The 19,677-nt window shown below is 41.3% G+C and overlaps 1 protein-coding gene across 6 annotated transcripts in view; it reads right to left on the reverse strand.

Annotated features, from left to right (window-relative positions):
* ARHGAP6 (Rho GTPase activating protein 6) overlaps window positions 1-19,677 on the reverse strand; it is a 184,243-nt gene that overhangs the window by 40,177 nt on the left and 124,389 nt on the right. For 5 of the 6 annotated variants that reach the window (XM_081907543.1, XM_081907542.1, XM_081907545.1 and 2 more), the window contains exon 2: window positions 5,393-5,552. In XM_081907543.1, the coding sequence (XP_081763669.1) occupies window positions 5,393-5,531 (139 nt within the window). In that variant the 5' untranslated portion in view covers window positions 5,532-5,552. Of the gene's footprint in view, window positions 1-5,392; window positions 5,553-18,670; window positions 18,839-19,677 lie in introns of those variants that run through there. The other variant, XM_081907546.1, reaches the window with a different exon arrangement.

Below are 19,677 nucleotides of genomic sequence, written 5' to 3' on the forward strand. Positions count from 1 at the left end.
ATAAGCCCGAAGAGCTGCAGCAACCATTGCACGGTACACTGACAGAATATTTCTTGTAACATCGTCAGAATCAGTCCCAATTGCAATGTATAAACAGACAAAAGACAACAGGAAATTCCAAGAGCTTCAGCCAATAAATTCCATTGAGTTTTCCCAGTTAAAGAGTGTTTTTTTTCAAGTGAACTAACACGAACCTTGGTTGCACAAGAAATTCATAAATTCCCCACTCCTCAGTCAAAAGGTAAGTTACTCTTTTGCTCCTAACTTTCTTTAGGAAATTATATACCAAGAAATACAACAACTGCAGTATTAAAGCAACACATTTTTTTCCTAATCTCTCTATCTACTTATTAGTGTAAGCGCAGAAACTCTGGAAAAAAAAAAAAAAAGACTGCCAATATAATAATGCCAGCCTATGGTGCAATGGCATTTGGAATATTGTGTACAATTCTGGTAACCTCACCTCAAAAACAATATTGTAGAAATGAAACAGGTTCAGAAAAGGGCCACCAAAATGATCAAAGGGATGGAGCGATTCCCCTATGAAGAACGGTTGCAGAGTTTGGGACATTTTAGTTTAGAGAAAAGGCAAGTAAGAAGTTTATAAACTTAAGCACTGCGTGGAGAAAGTAAACAAAGAAAGTTTTTCTCTCTCATAACACTGGAATTCGTGGACGTTGTTGGAAGTTTCATGTCAGATCAAAGAGAGTACAGTGGTACCTTGGGTTACATATGCTTCAGGTTACATACGCTGCAGGTTACAGACTCCACTAACCCAGAAATAGTACCTCGAGTTAAGAACTTTGGTTCAGGATGAGAACAGAAATCGTGCTCTGGTAGTGCGGCAGCAGCAGGAGGCCCCATTAGCTAAAGTGGTACCTCAGGTTAAGAACAGTTTCAGGTTAAGAACGGACCTCTGGAACGAATTAAGTTCTGAACCAGAGGTACCACTGTACTTCTTCACATGGTGCATAGTCAAACTATGGAACTCCTCCCCCAGGAGGCAGTGAAAGCCACCAACTTGTATGGCTTTAAAAGAAGATGAGATAAATTCATGGAGGAGAGAATGATCAATGGCTACTAGCCATGATGGCTGTGCTCTATATCCACAGTTAAAGGCAGCAATGCTTCAGAATACCAGCTGCTGGAAACCACGGGAGGTAAGAGTGCTCTTGTGCTCATGTTCTGCTCCCTGGTTTCCCACAGGCATCTGGATGGCCACTGTGAGAACAGGATGCTGGACAAGATGGGCCATTGGCCGTGATTTAGCAGGCTCATCCTATGTTCATTCAGAATAGTTAGACCATACTTTTAGGCCTGTCTTGAGTTCCAGATTCAACATTTAGATAAAAACCTTCCCATAATGGCTACACATTTCAAGAAGTGATGTTACTTTTATATCCTACATTGCTTATTTAGGGCATCATATTTTGAGCATATTATATTCTGCAGAGCTACAGAGTTTTAGAGTTCTGCTCTAAATATTTCCCGGTATCTAAAAGAGATGGATGACTGAGTTTAAAAAGCCCCCATGGTAATAAACCATGTTGGGTATTTTCCAGTGACTCTCCAATACTCTATTCTTGGACAGGGTTTTTTTAGTGCACGGTAGCCATCTTAACGCCGGGTCTATCTGGGGTGAGTGGAATATCAAGATGAAAGGGGTATCAATATCCAGTATCAACAATGGGTCAGATAAGAGTGAACAAATTGAAACTTAAAGTCGAAACAAGATAGGTGGTCAGAAGATAGTGAGTTTTCCTTCATATATCCTGCTGCAAATTCATTATTTGCTGCTGCTTTTGTTTTCCTTAAAGTTCTCAAGGTCGAAGTTCTCTCTGGTTTGCATATTTCTTAATCTTTCCAAACAAAACTATTCTATAGGAAGGTTACAAAGGTTTATGGATTCCATTCTACAAAATGTGCAGGATGTTTTGCTTACAAATAAATCATAGCCAGATGAAAGTATTTAACATCAAATAAGGAAGATATACTTTGGGGGTGGGAGTAAAAATAAGGAAGCAGCAAAAACAAATCCCTCCTAAATCTCCTACATCCAATACTCTTATTAACATTTATAATGCTTATAAGCCTTAGAAGAGTTTCATTTGAATAGTCTCATATTTGAATTGAATTTATAGATGGAATCTGTGGGTTGTTATTTACATCAGTCCCACACTGAAGTACATACTAACACTTACGTGTGGTTTAAACAAATTTTATATATGTAAATAGTTCTGTCAATGTTCAATTGTATTTTAATGATTTTTCTTTGTTTTTAGCGATTCTTGTTTTTATCTGTAATGACTGTTTATTTGCAGGGATAGAACCAGATTAAATAAATCTTAGTCAACTCATTGACTAAATCATATGAATATATCCACCAGTTACGTTTGCATACATTTCAAATGGCTATGAAGCCGTAAGTATATTCTCCTAATTTTCAGATGATGCACGTATGTGCAATAGCATAGCAAGTACCATCATAAAAGAGACATCTCCCATTTTATCTCACTTATGAGGCAATGACTCATGTTTGCATTGTTGTGGGCTGTCAATTAGTTCCAAACAGCAAAGGAGCCCTTTAGATAGCCATTTATTTAGCTTCTTTGATGCATGGTCACTTTTGCAAACCAAGAGAGAACTTAAGAGGATTAAGGTCTGGGAGGTGAAACTGCTTTGTTTCTCATTCTAATTCACTCCAAGATACCAGAAAGGCAGTGTTCATTACTATGGAAGAAAAACAAATATAAGCTTTCTGCATTTGACTGTGGGAAGAAGATTCAAATGCCTAGGAACCACATGTGGCGGATGTAAGAGACTGCAGAGCTCGCTCTTATGGGAACAATCATGTACAGCCTGAAACTACCATTGTCACTGCAAAACACATACATGTACACATAGGAACAGGAGGGAGCCACAGCAACAAATAAAAGACTCAAAAGGGGAAAACAAACTTGAAAAAAGGGCCAGCTGTTATTATTTATTTTTGCTCACTGCATATTTTAGAACTTAAGTTCTACCTTTAGAAGCAATCTCAGACCTTGTCACACAAAAGCTGCTGCCTATTGTACCACCCTTCCTTGCAATCTCAGTGTCAACCATTGCCATCTGCAGGGCTGCAGCAGCAAAGTGTGAATAGAAGAAGTTGTGTAAAAAGCTCTCTGTGAGAGTTATATTTAAAGTAGCCATCACTCTGATTGTTTGAATACATTCTTCCACAAGAAATCAAGTTGTTGCAGAACCCTTTGTTTATCTAATAATGTTTGAGGGCCGATTCAGTTATTCTATCTACTCCCTATCTTGGTTTAGATCTGTGTAGAAAAAATGTGTACATCTATGTATTCCTGTCATATAGCGTACATGTCTATTATGCCTTGTATATTTGGGAACTGAGGCACCATATGCAAATTGGTGCTAAAATTTGGAAACATAATCCATGGAAATTTACTCTGATCCTTTCCACTTTTCTACAAAAACGCAGATACATTAACACCATCGTGAATGGCTAAATACAAGGGACCAATGGCAAGTAACGACAAAAAAAAAAGTAAAAACCATAGTCACACTGAATGAAGATGACAAATAGGTAATTAAACACAACAAAGAGCAATATAAACAGAGGTCCAAAATCCCAACCCCGCCCCCTGCCAAAATAAGCACAAGGCAGAAAGCACATTGCCATTTTTCTTATAGCCGAGCAGTAACATACTGGGCACAAAACCAAACACAGCAGAATAAAGGTTCTGAATGTTAAATTGTTTCTTGCTCCGTTTGGACACAATTTACTCCAAGACTATGCTTTTTATCTATGAAAAGTTCAGCACAGGCCAGTCAATCAAAATAAGTCAACTGGCTAGTCAAGTACAGGAAAAGAAAAGAAAGAAAAGAAAAAGCATTGATAAGTTCAATGTTTTATAACAAGGCCCAGAAGCCAGAATGAAAAGGAAGGATTAAACTAAGTGTCCTTTGTTATTGTGAGGATCTTTACATATTTCCAGTTTGCTTGCAGGTTATTGGCAAGCAGTAAAATGATCCATCCAAATCTCCAAAGTGGCAATTTCTTAAATTAGTTTACTTTGGGCATGGCAACTTTAAAGTAGAAGAAGACCATAGAAACTATTGAAATCCATAATGAGGCATATAAATGGTTCTGACTCATAACACAGCTATTCTCTGACCTTTAGAAGATCCTTAAAGCAACATTAGTAGATGCTACGTTTTCCCAAATAAAACTTAAATGCATTATGTTCTCTTGCATCTGAATTGTTCTAACTTTTCCCAGTTAAAAAGCCTAATGCTTGAATAATGCTGCAGTCTGTAGTATAGATGAGAGATAAGCAGTCCACTCAATTTTTCCCCGCCCAAGTTCAGTCTGAACAATATGCATAGATAGGCATCTGAACATAAGCAGAGCCCTGTTGGTTCAGACAGATATTCTAGTGACACCAGCATCCTATTTATAGTGCCAGTTACAGATAGGTAGCCGTGTTGGTCTGCCATAGTCAAAACAAAACAAATTTCCTTCCAGTAGCACCTTAAAGACCAACTAAGTTAGTTCTTGGTATGAGCTTTCGTGTGCATGCACACTGTGTATCTGAAGAAGTGTGCATGCACACGAAAGCTCATACCAAGAACTAACTTAGTTGGTCTTTAAGGTGCTACTGGAAGGAAATTTGTTTTGTTTTGACTATTTATAGTGGTTAGCCAGTTGCTTTCAATGGGTCTACGGGCAAATAATGTAAATAACAGCTACCCCATTATTATCACTAGTAAAATCCTGTTTGTGGGTTCCCAGGCTCTTCAGCTGCCTTCGTTATTAAAAAAAAAAGATAAAAAGGGTAAAAAAGATCACTGCTAAGTACCAGCATTGACCCAGGCACAGCCTAAAGAAAGCAACATTTTGTAATTTTTCTTCTTCATAAATATTTTTCATATAAGAAGCCCTTGAAAATGAGCTTGTTTTTATTATCCTCCCTAGTAAGTCAGACCTAAATATCTAAAAACAACAAATATTTTTAATTCACCAGTTCATATAGCAATTTTAAGGGCTGCTCAGGAGTAGCATAGAGCCTTTGGCTAATTCTAAAATCAGGGCCATCAGTGAGTAACTAGTTTCCCTCAAGGGGTCAGTGGCAAAATATGTGATTGTGTTATCAACAATATTGGTATTTTAACTGTTTGGGGAATACAATCCCTGAAGAGAACATTTATGTAATATATATTGAGACCACATTCAACCTCTTAAGAACAACAGCCAAAAACTAATTTCAAAGAAAGAAATATATTTTTTCTTAATATATACTTCAAATGGAAATAACAGTTTGCAATGTACCAGACAGGGCCGACCATTTCAGCACTGTCCTCAGGAGACTTCAGGATCACATCTCACCTTTGGGAATCGTTATCTGACATCCTAGGTCACAGTCCTGCTGCAACTGAAAAAAGGCCACTTCCTGTAACCGGGCACGCTCCAATTCAGAAAGACTTTGAACAGGAACAGACTTCAGCCGAACACTGCGCCCTGACATGCTGTTCCAAGTGAAGTCACCCTGTAGGAAATCAAGTGGAAAAGTATGAAGGGTCATATGGATAATCAACAGTTCACTGAGAATGCCACTCAGCCCTTTATCCCATAACTAAACATTTAACTTACGCTTTATTAAACACCCACAGTCACCATGCACATTCCATAATTTTTGCAGAAGGGCGTTCTAAACTTGTTTTAACATTATTGGTTGCAAAAGGACAGCTATCTGGCTTAACCGGTGACACATACGAAGCCTGTGGAGGGCTCTTTAGTGAACCTCTACCACTGCAATTCCCACCAAGGTTTGTGTCACTTATAATGTACATGGCAGTAGCATGTCTTCATTTATTCAAGTTGAAGAACAAGTACTGTATTGGCCCGAATATAAGCCGCACCTTTAAAATTGGAGGGGGAGGAAATAAGTAAAGGACCCCTGACCGTTAGGTCCAGTCATGACCGACTCTGGGGTTGCGGCGCTCATCTCGCTTTATTGGCTGAGGGAGCCGGCGTACAGCTTCCAGGTCATGTGGCCAGCATGACAAAGCCGCTTCTGGCGAACCAGTGCAGCGCACGGAAGCGCCGTTTACCTTCCCACTGGAGCGCTACCTTTTTATCTACTTTCACTTTGACGTGCTTTCAAACTGCTAGGTTGGCAGGAGCAGGGACCGAGCAACGGGAGCTCACCCCATCGCGGGGATTCGAACCGCCAACCTTCTGATCGGCCTAGGCTCTGTGGTTTAACCCACAGCGCCAGAAATACCCGAATATAAACTGCTCAAATCCTTGCTGCTCCTGGCTGCAAACTGGGAGCCGGGGGTGGGGAGAGTCGTGCTGCGTCGCCGACGGCCTTTCCCCTTCCTCACTCTCTCCCTTCCTGGCCTTGGGGTTGAGGACAGGGGACTACGCACGGGGCGGGCACTACTTTGCCGCGCTCCTGGCTGCATACCGTAAGGTCATGAATATAACCTGCAACTTAACTTTTCACTGTCAGAATTTGGGGGGAAAGTGAGGGTTATATTCAGGCCAATACGGTAACTAAACGATGCCTTTTCATTTCTAATTTATTATACATGTAAATGAGTATTCTGAAAATGTGAGGCATGTTACTTATTAACAAAGCCAAGGATATCAGAACAAGCAATAATAATTTACAATTTAGGGAATGGCCATAGCTTAATGATATAGTATCCACTTTGCATGCAAAAGTTCCCAAGTTCAGTCCCCATTATCTCCAAGGTAAGAGTAAGCAAACAGACTCCTTTCTCGAACCTTGAAGAGCTAGACCAGTGATGAAATAAATTTCAAAAGGACTTCATGGATTTCCATGTCACCATATGCCAGAATATTTGCAGTGTATAATACTCAGAAAGCAAAACAAGGCTGAAATCTGTCATGAACTTCCAACCATAAAGAGCTTTCCAATGAAAGCAAAAAGCATCCTATGTTTATACTGTTCAATGCAACACATATGTGCAAATCCATAAACATCTTCAAGCAAATGCCACAAACACATAAGAATGAACAATATTTGCATACGTGTTTTGTATGTTTTAAGTCACATTCCACTGAAACTTTAATGAATATCTGGCACGCAGGTTCTAAAGAGTTGCACTTGTCTTCGGTATTATTCAACGTTGTGACACTTAAAATGTCAGGTGTGGTTTGAAAGATATGCACCGTGATTCACTTATGAGCTGATTCAGCAAACCTAAACAAGAGGCATCCTATAGATATCTACTTACCTCTGTGTCCTATTCAGTTACATGGGCCTTACTCCCATATATATTAGTATAGGACTGCAGCCTTAATGTTACAATTTGTGCAGAATGAAATGAAGTAAGGTAGCAACAGACAAAGATTAAGATATCAATAAAAGGAATTTGATTAATTACTGCTATTCTTCATTTAAAATTCCTTAGCAATGTTAATAGTAATTAAGGCTAAAGACTAAATTTGTCATCTGGAAGGTAGCCTACTAACTTCTTTTGGAAGTCTGGTCTACTCCTTAATACCGTTTCAGGATCCAATCCTGAAAACTAACAAGTTCACAGATAAGCACGAAAATAACAGTTCTAGACAAAGGACCACAGTGGATTTTTTTTTTGCCCACGGAGCAGTAATGGTTCATATATCCCTGCCACCAGTAGTGCAAAGAAGTCTAGCATGTATTAACTTTGCTGCAGTAAATTCTCTCCTAGGCCACTCTAACATGATGTTAGTGAAGACTATATCTGTCAAAATATTTTTGGAAAATGCTATGTTATGAACACTGGAATCTCCTGATCTAACTGAGATGAGCAATAAATGTTTATTTTCAGCTGTCTGCTTTATTTAGAAACTAAATGAATTAAAACAAACCAAAGTAACATAAAACTTTAGACCGTTCACAAGAAGGGCACAAGCTAGTACAATAAGATTCATTATACGAAAAACATTATGTACTCTAAACATTTGTTCAAGAAGCTCATTTCGTCCCAATACAATTTAATTATGGGGGGAAGTTGAAGGGGAGTTGCCAGTTGTAGATCTTCCTTCCTTTATGGAACATAGGCCTTCCCTCTGATAAATAGAGGAAAGACTAGCTTGGTTACAAGAACTGCCCTCTATCCCCATTCTCAAGGAGGGAAAAAGTGGAGGAGGAGGATCCAACATGGCGGCGAAGGTAGTTTCCGAGTAATTTCGCTTACCCTTATCAGAGTTTTTAAGTGGTTTTAAGCGGGTTTTATCCTCCCTTGTTTTTATCCGTGAGTTTTAATGACCTGCTGGCTGTGCTGGCTGTCTTTTAGTATCTTTTAGTATCCCGCTGCTTGTGTTATCTTTGTTTTCTTTTTATCTGGGATACTCTGACGCCCGGACTTGCCGCCATGGCTGCCGCCGCCTCCCTAACTGGGAGAGATAAGTGAAAGGTTCTCCTGGGCATAAATCCTCTGCCCTGTCGACCAGCTCTTTCCTTTAGCTTTCAGTTTATTGCATACTACGAAGTGAATTTTGCCCGACTGCTGGAACCGAGCTGTCTCGAAAATCCTAGGAACAAGGAAGAGGGGAAGGAAGAGGCTTGAACTAACTGCCTTACTGTGAGTAATTTTTTATGGCACCACTCTCCTGGAAGTGGTAGTATTCTTGTGAGGAAGACTAAAGGATTTAAGGAGCTCCCCAGCACAGTGCCCACGCCATTTCTCCTGCAAAATTGACTTATGGGTCATGGAAAACGTCCAAGAGACTCTGACGAGGCATTATCCTCTCCGAGGCCTAAGCAATTAAGAAAGGGTTCACCTAAAGGAGGGAGAGGCCCCGAGGAATGCACCTACTCAATAGCAACTCAAAATCGTTTCGATCCTCTAACTGCCCTTGAAACAACATCAGAAGATGAGGCCCCTGAGACGTTACAAATTGGAAACGCTAATGGTAACACAAATGGGGATGGTCCCTATCCGAAGGAGGAGTTGGTAGCTGAATCGGACTGCACAGGATGCGAGCAACTCCATCTAATAATTAGAACTCTAAACTGTATATTTAAGAGAATTGACGGCCTATCCTCTCAGCTGCATAGCCTTCAGCAAAAACTGGATGACCAGCCGGCACAGACAGCCCAAGATGGGGCAGGAGATGTTCCATTGCGCCAGCAGAAAGCTCCACCGAACACTGATTGTATGAGGAACTGCAAATACAATCTCAACCCCGCACTGAATCGCCAATCCCTGATTCTACATCCAAGGAAGATTTCCCTAACCATCCGGGAAAGGGACCTAAGTTGGACAACGCTACATGGGTCTAAAGAGCACCTCAGATGGCTTCTAAAACTCGAGACATCACAAATAGATCTTTGTGCTGTGCTTCCCTTAGTCCGCCAGAACAGATATCAGAGAATAATGCTGGCTTTCCACTCTGCAAAAATCCCCTCTCTTCTTATTCAGCAAAAAGTGTTTTTGAATAGTCTTGGCATTTTTCCAACGAGAGTTTTCATGGACTCCATAATTAGACCCCTCCTATCGGAGAGATTAATCAAGGAGACGGTACAACCTTCCCATCCTGAACCACAAAAGAGGGCTGAGCTGTACACCTCATGTCGGGGCCAGTCCCATAGCACCCCCACTCCTACAACTAAACACTATGATTGTGCCAGTAACTCTTTGACACCCCAGGAGGAAAGAGAGCTTATCGCCTCCTTTGGAGAGTTACCAGCGATGGAACAACAAGAAATTATAAATAGGCTGGACTCACTTAAACTTCAGCTCCTAAGTATCGCCTGCAACGGAGTTACTATGAATAATACCCACTCTAACTTAGCGGTGCCATGCCCCATGGAGGTGGAAACAACAATCCCCCAATATCCAGCATATAAGGTGCCATCAGCATTGGATGGGAAGGTCCCACTGCTGGAGGCAGACTCTTCCCCTCCCCTTCACACTGGTAACTCATCCCTGCTTTTAATAGACTTATCTGTTCCCTCTGAGATTAACCGATCAAAGAATGAATCTCAGGATAACACTCCCCTGGATAAATCGTCGCCCCTGCACCCCTCCATGCCGGACTTGGAATCAACATACATCGAAGACCATCCACGACCTGAGACGGTAGTGGCCACTCCAAGTCAGGCTTCTCCACCAAAAATCCAAAAATTACGCGAGGAAGACACTATAGTGTCGAGAGTCAACACAGAGTGGACTGAAGACCCAGCAGGACATATAAATCAAATGATCACAAGTGTTTCGGTTAGATCCCCAAAGAGGACGGCTCCAGCGGATTTGGCAGGAGCCTCTTCAGAGCCTAGTTGGGCCCGACAGCTAAAATCGCCAAATATTATCTCTACTCACCAGGATGCTAACTCTTTTCTGCCCCCCCAAAATTCAGGCCCTTGCGACTTGATCGTGCCACAACCGGCTCGCACTAGAGCAAAAGACCCACCACACCAGGACGTCAACCTTCAGCAAAGGAAAATAACGGACTTCTTTAAGGGAGCGTCCTTGCTGCATAAGAGCTTCCCACAAGAATTTAAATGACGGTTAGCCGGACAACCCAAAAAACCACCAATATCGATCCTCTGTTGGAACATCGCTGGCTGGCGTAGGAAAAAATGTGACCCAGAATTCCAGTCGTATATCAATTCGTTTCATATCATTCTATTGCAAGAAACTTGGGAGGAGGGTGAAATTGTTATAAACGGATTCGACCTTCTATCTCTTCCAGCTTGCCCCTCCCAGAAAGGAGGACGGCCGAAAGGTGGTCTAGTAATTGGTATCTCACTGAAGCTGCATTTCAAATTTTCATTAGTTTTGACTGCTCCCCCCTATGCTTTATCCGGGTTGATGTCAGGGGGGGAAGTATCACTGCTAATCTCCAATGTCTACCTCCCGCCAGGGGGTTCGTCCCTTGAACTGCATGATAGATGGGAAATATTAGAAGATCATTTAGTATCATGCCGAGTTAAATATTCCAATAGCCAATCCTTAATTGGGGGTGACTTTAACGCACGCATAGCAGCAAATTGGGTCGATTTAACTAAAGCTAAATGGTGGTCTGCTCCATGCCTCGACAATTATGATTTGAGACATGCCGTGAGGAGAACCTCAAAAGACTCTAAAGTAAACGAGGCGGGAGTACTTCTTTACCAAATGGCTATTCGCTTAAATCTAGTACCCCTGAATGGTTGCTGCCCTCCCGATATACCGGGGGAGTATACCCACCTAGGCATAAAATCAAACAGTGTACTAGATTACCTTTTAGCCTCGAGTGATCTGATGCCGAAAGCTCTCTCTTTTAAGATTGACAATATTCAGTTCAGTGACCACCTTCCACTTGCTGCTATGCTTGACCTAGACTGGCACGGGGACGAGTACAGTCATCCAACTCAATTAGACACTAACACAGAAAACCCGGTAGAGGGCATTAATACAGCATTACGAGTGAAAGGTATAAAGTGGTCTGTAACGCAGGCTCAAAAATATTCTCAATTTTTTCAGCAGGAGATCATACAAACCTATTCAGCCCTTGACATAACCTCATATGAACACGATCAAACTATTAATCTATTTGCCAATCTGTTGAATGACCTTACGTCATTCTTTACTGTCCCAACCCACCAGGTAAATCGGGCCCACTCCAAAACAGGTGCACTGTGGTTTAACCGTAATTGCAAACAAGCCAAACAACATCTTTGTGCTATTTATAATGATTACAAATCCTCAGGGGCGACTATGCTTCCCAAGGAGTACTATCAGGCAAAATCAGCTTACAAATATGTGCAAAAAAAGGCCAAACAGGAATGGCAACTGAACCGCTGGCATGCACTTATAGCTGCCTCAAATACCGGTAATTCCCGAAAATTCTGGCTGTTGGTTAACAGAAAATCTAAAAGTTACCCACTAACCGTTATCCCTGCCCCAGTTTGGGAATCATTTCTAAGGAACTATTTTGCCTTACCAGACCTTAATATTAATACAATCGATGGATCCTATGAGCAGCTCCCGCTTTGGCCACCCACTGACCCGGAAGAAATCCACGGACTCATTTCCAATCTCAAAGTTGGAAAAGCCCCCGGTCCCGACCTAGTCCCGGCGGAAGCTATAAAACTTCATGCACACTGGTGGGCGAAAATCCTGGCCGTTACTTTTGATGCCGTAAACAACAGTGGGAAGGTTCCAAGAATATGGAAGGATGCGATTATTATTCCAATCCATAAAAAGGGCTCAACAGATGACCCGGGAAATTACAGGAATATCAGCTTATTGTCAATAATTGGGAAAATATATGCACGGTTCTTGTTAACTAAGCTTACTAAGTGGGCCGAAGAGAACAACCTGATTGGGCCTGAACAGGCTGGTTTTAGACCGAATCAGTCAGCGGTTGAGCATGTCTTAGTTTTATACCACCTTGCCCGGAAATATTCCGCCCCAAATAGAGGCCAACTTTGTGCAGCCTTTATTGATTTAAAGGCCGCTTTTGACAGCATCCCCAGGGGATTACTTTGGGGGAAATTAGCACGATGGGGAATAGACAAAAGACTTTTGTGGCTAATAACTAAATTGCATGACGGATCAGCCGCAAGGGTGAGAATCACTCCGGCCGGTGACCTCTCAAATTCAGTAACCATCAATAGAGGTGTCCGTCAAGGATGTATCCTTGCTCCGACCCTTTTTAATCTATTTATAAGTGATATGAGGGCGCCTCTGATAGATTCTCAAGAAACGATCCATGCCCCTCGCCTTGCCCAATATCGTTGCCCCCTTCTACTCTACGCAGACGACGCAGTGATCCTATCTTTCTCAAGAGTAGGCCTTAGGAGGGCACTGAAAATTTTTGATGCTTACTGCAAATCAAATTTTCTTACAATTAATCATGCCAAGTCCAAAGTTTTAATTTTCACCAAGAGTCGAAAAACCTATAATTGGAGAATAGACGGAAAAGCCATCGACCAAGTCTTTAAATTTCAATACTTGGGAGTCCTTCTCCAACACAACATGGGCTGGAAGGTCCATCTGGCATATGTATTAAATAGAGCTAAAGCCCTTTCCTTTGCGCTACTGCGTTTTTTCTTTTCAGATGGGGCTTTCCATATTCCATCAGTGTTAAAAGTTTTCAAGGCAAAGGTGATTGCAACAATAGCATATGCAATCCCAATATGGGGGTCCTTTGTTAATCTAACCCAATTGGAGGTAATCCAAAACCAGCTGCTAAGAAGGTTGCTAAAATTACCCAGGTGTGTAGGCAATACTGCTATACGTCTCGAACTAAATATTGCATCTCTAGAAACCTCATTATGGAAATGCATCCTCTGTTACTGGTTGGCATTATGGCATAAACTTCCAAATCTCCACTTGATACAGTGTCTCTGGAGAGACGACTTCCCTAGCCCTTGGGCAAAAATAATACATGGGAAACTTGTGTCCTTAGGGCTATCTCCATCTGAACTACTAAAATTGGATTTAATTTCTGCCAAGAGAATTATAACTCACAAATTAGAGGAGATGGATTTACAATTTAATATTGCGACAGGTGGTGGCACCTGTTCGCCGATAAACCTTGGCTTAACACCACCAACGAAGCTTCCATCTTATTTAACTACCTTATCTGTGGTGATGCACAGGTACGCCTTTATAAAGGCTAGATTCAATGTTTTCCCATCAAATGTGTTGGGTAACAGACTCTCCAACGGACAGATCTCACTCCTCTGTGACTGTAAAAGTGGATCTACAGAATCGTTATATCATATAATCTTCTGTTGTCCTATACATTCGGCTTCACGGTCCAAGTTTCTGGCCCCATATTTATCGAGAATAGCTGACAGACCTCAGGAAGCCCAAATAATATACTTATTAAACGACGAAGACTCAAGTAGATCCCTTGCAGTCGCTAGATACCTGATTAATGTCTTATTTCATAAGAGGAGAAATGGCTCACTGTATGACTCTGACAGCTTAGCCAAACTTAAGAACCATCAATAAGTGCCAGAACTAAGACGCATATCCCCCAAAATCTGAGGGATTTGAATTGCGGTCGACATAGAGGGAGCTTATTACTTCAAACCAATTGAAGTAAAATTGGTTTTATAGGGGTGTTTTAACTTGGAACTGTTTAAATTGTATTGTTTATGGATAAATTTTGATGTATTGTTTTTAGATATGGGCCAATGGCCGTAATAAACCAATCAATCAATCAATCAGACCCCATTCTCAAGAAGAACACAAAGGATCTGTTTAACTAAGCTCTGTGGGAGAAAATGTGCTTTGCAGACAGAAGGTCCCTAGTCAGCCCTGGGTATCTCAAGAAGCAATGGCTTCATAGTGGCATCTTTTAATCCAACCATAATTAATATTAAGCACAGTTTGTTGATTTGGTTGAAACAAGTTATAGTTGTTGTTTTTTTAAAAAAAGGAAGTGAACGTTTCTGAACGTTTTAACACAATGTCTTCCCATGGTCAGATTTCTTATTGCTAACCTACTGAGTGGGAGGAGTGAGGTGCAGGGGTTTGATAAGAAAATGGAGCAACATGCAGAAATTGGTAGGAAATGGTGCTACTAAATGCATCCAATTTCATTTAAAGGTTGAATTGGGAGGCAGTACAGTGGTACCTCTGGATGTGAACGGGATCCATTCCGGAGCCCCGTTCGCATCTGAAGCAAACGCAACATGCGTCTGCACGTGCTCGGGTCACGATTTGACGCTTCCGCGCATGTGTGTGACGTCATTTTGAGCATCTGTGCATGTGTGAGCAGCGAAACCCGGAAGTAACGCATTCTATTACTTCCAGGTCGCTGCGGAGCATAACCTGAAAACGCTCAGCCTGAAGCATATTTAACCTGAAGTATGACTGTAATGCTAAGCTAGATGTCCATTTTAAAGGACTGAATCCATGTTAGTGCCCCCTAGCCTACTGTTCTTGAGTAAGATTCCTGACTGCACTTTAGTCACTGAATACAGATGTCCTGCCTTGGTCAAAAGCCATGGGGTCAATATAATCCACTGAAACAAGCCTTTCCTGTATTAAGAAACTTGGCAATTACTCAATGACCTTTCACTTTCTCTTATCTTTCAGATGGCTCATGAACCACTTTGGGATAATTCAGTTGGTTAGAGCAGGGTGCGGATAATGACAAGGTTGCAGGTTCAACCCCCATATGGGACAGCTGCATATTTCTGCATTGCAGGGGGTTGGACTAGATGATCCTCAGGATCCCTTCCAACCCTACAATTCTAAGGTCTCCCGCCCTTTTTTTTTTTTTTTGGCGGGATGCTGAGGTAAAGGATCCCCTCGCGCTGGCGGGCATCTCTTTGGGCAGGGCGCGTGTGGAGGCTTAAGGTGGGGAGTGTGGAGGGGTTGCCGCTTGCGAGGGGAGGGTTCATATTGTATTGGGCTGCGGTGTGGGCGACACGGCTCTCCAATGGCCAGCCCGCGGAGGAACATTGAGTTGGAGCATTTCGAGGAGAGGGACAAAAGGCGCACTGAATAAAGTATTTTATAATTTTTCATATTTCTGTTTACTTACTATTTCATAATAAAGTAATTATAAAATACTTTCTTTGTGTTTATTTGATTCCTATTAAAGAGAGTTACTTTATATATAGTCAATATAGGCACAGAGTTAATTTTTTAAACATTTTCTAATGGTGGTGTGCCTCGAGATTTTTTTCATGAAACAAGTGTGCCTTTGCCCAAAAAAGGTTGGGAAACACTGATGTAGACAAACAATGAACATAGCAATGTGAAATAAGTAACCCAGAAAATTCAAATAAAACAAACATTATTCTAATTTCTGAGGCTTGATTTAACTATAGCAGACCTCTGTGAAAAGAAAATAGTCACAGCCTCAGTTTTGAAAGCATTGGTATCTTTATGACACTACAATGCTTGACTTTAGCTGACCATACTGCTCATCTCTGGACAAGAGATGTCTAAAATTTTAGAAGATGTCATGTTACTTATTAAATATACACTGGAGGAGTATACCCCACAATACAACCATTTGTGTTTACAAATGCAATTAAAATCAAGTATCATGCAAGCATTTTAACTCCAGTCTGCCATTCTAAATCAAATCAGCAATGGTCTAAATCTGGACTATGTTAACAACTTTCAGGCACACCAGAGATTAATGCAGGGACCATTTCAGTGGACTGTCACCTTTACTATCAGGGAGCTCAAATCCAGCAGCAACCCATTCCCCACCCCCACAGCTGTCCCAGCCTGGAACCTATATGTCAACAGCTGCCAAGAGTCAGATTGTACAGCTCAGGTGGTAGAGCATGAGAATCTTAATCTCAGGGTTGTGGGTTCAAGTCCCACATTGGGCAAATGATTCTTGCATTGCAATGGGTTGGACTAGATGACTCTTGTGGTCCCTTCCAACTCTACTGTCCTATGATTATGATTCTATGAGAAAAGGCACGCCTAAGATGCATACAGGCTGGAGTGGAATTGCTATACAGTGGACGCTCGGGTTGTGAAGTGGTCCGTGCGGGATGCATGTTCGCAACCGACAGCGTTCGCAACCCGCATCTGTGCATGCGCAGGGTGTGATTCTGTGAATGCGCAAAGGGCAATTTAGCGCTTCTGTGCATGCACGACCGCCAAAACCCAGAAGTAACCCATTCCGGTACTTCTGGGTTTTGGCGATCCGCAACCCGAAAAAACGCAACCTGAAGCGGCTGTAACCTGAGGTATGACTGTATACCACTTTGAAAGCAAATCTTTACTAAACAGCAGGGGGTAAAATATAACCAAGGAAACAACTGAGGAATCGGAATACTTTTGACCTACTGGTAATTGTATAAGTGACCAGCATAAAATGGGAACAGCGCAGATGCACACATTTGTTTTGTTCCCTGGTCTCAAGATAGACTTTAACCTTATTCCCATCCTTCTTTCCACATGTTGAGAGACCTGTTGGCCCTGCCAACCTCCAAAGGTGTTGACCCCAACCTTTGTGAGTTCAGCAGAAAGTTAAATCAGGCCTCTCCATGCATAGAGCTGTGTGCTTGCAGACTCTTTGACATGATCAGGAGCCCCTCAATAAGAGGGATTCTGAATGTGTGGAATCTGTGTGCCTACAGCTATAGGCACATAGAAGCGCTATGCTCACACTTTGCTAAATGTTCAAAGGAACAGGGCCAGGAAGTGGGATCCTACTCCCCCGGCCCCTGCATTCAGTCAACATGTAGAATGGGAAGCAAAAAGAGGTATGTAGTTTTTCTGGGAAATTAGACACACATATACTTAACAGCTCCCTTTAGACTTATCAGTTACTTGCCAGGGCTTAAGAATGGACATGTTGCATTTTATACAGTCATTAGACCAACATGAAAGCATTTCTCCCAGTGACTGTCTTTCATTCCTTTCCCATGTCAGAGCTCTCAGACTCTCTTTAGAAAAGTGTCACACGTGATTAGGACAGATCAAGTGGAAGCCCTTTGCAATCTGCAATCGTTGGTGCGCTGAAATTCAAATGGTGCCCTTTAGTTTCATTCTTTGTTTTAAGCAGCGCATTTATTTTGGACAGGGAGAAGGGAAAAAATAGCCATAAAATTTCCCACTGTTATGAAAAACAGAAACAATTGCTAGAGTTACGAGATACTCTTGAGACTGAGCCAAGAGATGACCGGCTTTTAGTTGGGACTATGCTCTGCAACAAGTTATAAATTTGAAGATTCGGCTCATGGATGGCCATTGGGGAGCTCACACTAATCTCCAAAGATCTGGAAACTAGGAGGTAGCTGCTGCCATCAACTAGCAAGCACTTGCAGTACATACAGGCTCAGGCACAGCCCAAGTTATTAGATAACAAATCTCAAAGAGATTTAAAATTAAGTTGGGAAATACTTCTGTTTCTCGGAGCAGTAAAACATTTTCTCTTCTTTATGAGTGAAACCAAAGGCATGCCAATTCTCCTTAACATTTAGCATGGGTGCTAGGAGCCAGAAAACAGAGCAGTCAAATCACAGGTCATTAACTGACCATCCATTTTAGTTTGCTTTATAAAATTTGGAGCAAAACCACTGAGTATATGCTTCTATAGCCAGGGTAGTTATCACGGTGCCCTCTGGATGTTGTTGGCTACAATTACCTATCATACCTGACCATTGGGCCAAGTTGTCTGTGGCTGCTGCTTGTTAGATTCCAACACAATCTGGAGGGCACCATGTTGCCTTCGACCGGTTGCGCTAACTGCATTTAAACATTGTCTGTCTAATACTTCCCTCCACACAGTTTTCAGTAACTAGCATTACAGAGCCTGTATGTTCACTTATAAACATGATAAAAAGTGATCAGAGACTTCAAACAATTTTCAGCCAAGCCAACTTAAGTCTAGTCATATAATTGACTTTAATTACACAACACCACTGCTGATTGAAGGGGTTTTGCCCCTCTCAGACTTGTTAGCAGTACATGCAAAGTCATGAAAACAGACAAAATAAAGGGTATTTGAGAACTCGCCGCTTGTTGACTTCTTAGCCTGCTAAGTGGCAGGTAGAGCTGTTTCCCTTACCAAGCAAGAAATATGTTGTGAATGGTGAAAAGTTGTTTGGGTAGGGTTGTTTTTTTCTGCCAAGTTAGCTATAGCAAGTAAAAATTAAAACAGAGCAAGTTACTATTCAAAAGTACTACAATACAGCTGTGCTCCACAATCACATAACTATTTTCTTACCCATTAACCCAAATCTGCTTTTCCACAGTCGTCCTTTGTTAGCTTCATGAAACCAAACTTGATGAAGATTAATCCATTGTAGAACTCCTATTCAAAAAAAGTCACATTTTTCCCCTGGAAACGTGTACATATCAGGTATCTTAGAGACAGCCCAAACTGTAACTCCTACAATCACTTTAGTTGCCACAGGTTTCTACCACCATAAATCTTAAGAATCAAAAGAAATGAAAATTAATCTCTTAACTGGAATTCCAAGTAAGTTCAACAAGTTTAGCATTGCCAAATTCTAGATAAGTCTGCATGTTGGAAAAAGGTACACACAATCTATAACTGCTTCTTATTCCATAATGTTGTTTTGAAGCAATGCAAGGAGTGGTTATCTTTCCCCTCCTTCCAAAGAAAATCCTCTTCCACATGGCTCTTCAAATGCAGAACTGCACTGTAACTGTGCAAACTTTCCTTATTAGGAACGCTCCAAAGAATGCTGCACACATCTGGTAAAATCCCTTTGAGTATGGTAAAGACATCTCATGTTCTCTCTCATCTAGGACGGTCAGTCCTTGATTTTCAATCTTTAGTGCAATTTCTCTGACCCTAACAAACAAGAAGTTGCAACACCAACGGCAAACCTATTGGAAACGCAAGCCACACATATGCTAAACTGCGATAAATGCTTTTTGAAAAATAAAACTTGCTTTTTACAATAAGCCAATAACATTTTACTGCTAAAATGGGTTGAGGGGGAAATACAATGAACCAATCCATCCCTGACTAATTTTGTATGGGGTTAGGTATGGGTTTTTAACTGAAGATTAAAATAACATTCAGCATTTCTTGTATCTGTATCTCAAATAAATCTATATCTCAATAAATCTATATCTAGATATGACCCTTTTGATAGATGTGAGCATACCTTTTATTACATCCTTCCCCCATTTTATGTCCCTCTGTTCTCAATAAAGCTATTCTTTTAACACTGTAGCCTTTCAAAGAACTTGCTATATATT

Source organism: Podarcis melisellensis, assembly GCF_964234715.1.
Source record: "Podarcis melisellensis genome assembly, chromosome: 4".
Lineage (NCBI taxonomy): Eukaryota > Metazoa > Chordata > Lepidosauria > Squamata > Lacertidae > Podarcis > Podarcis melisellensis.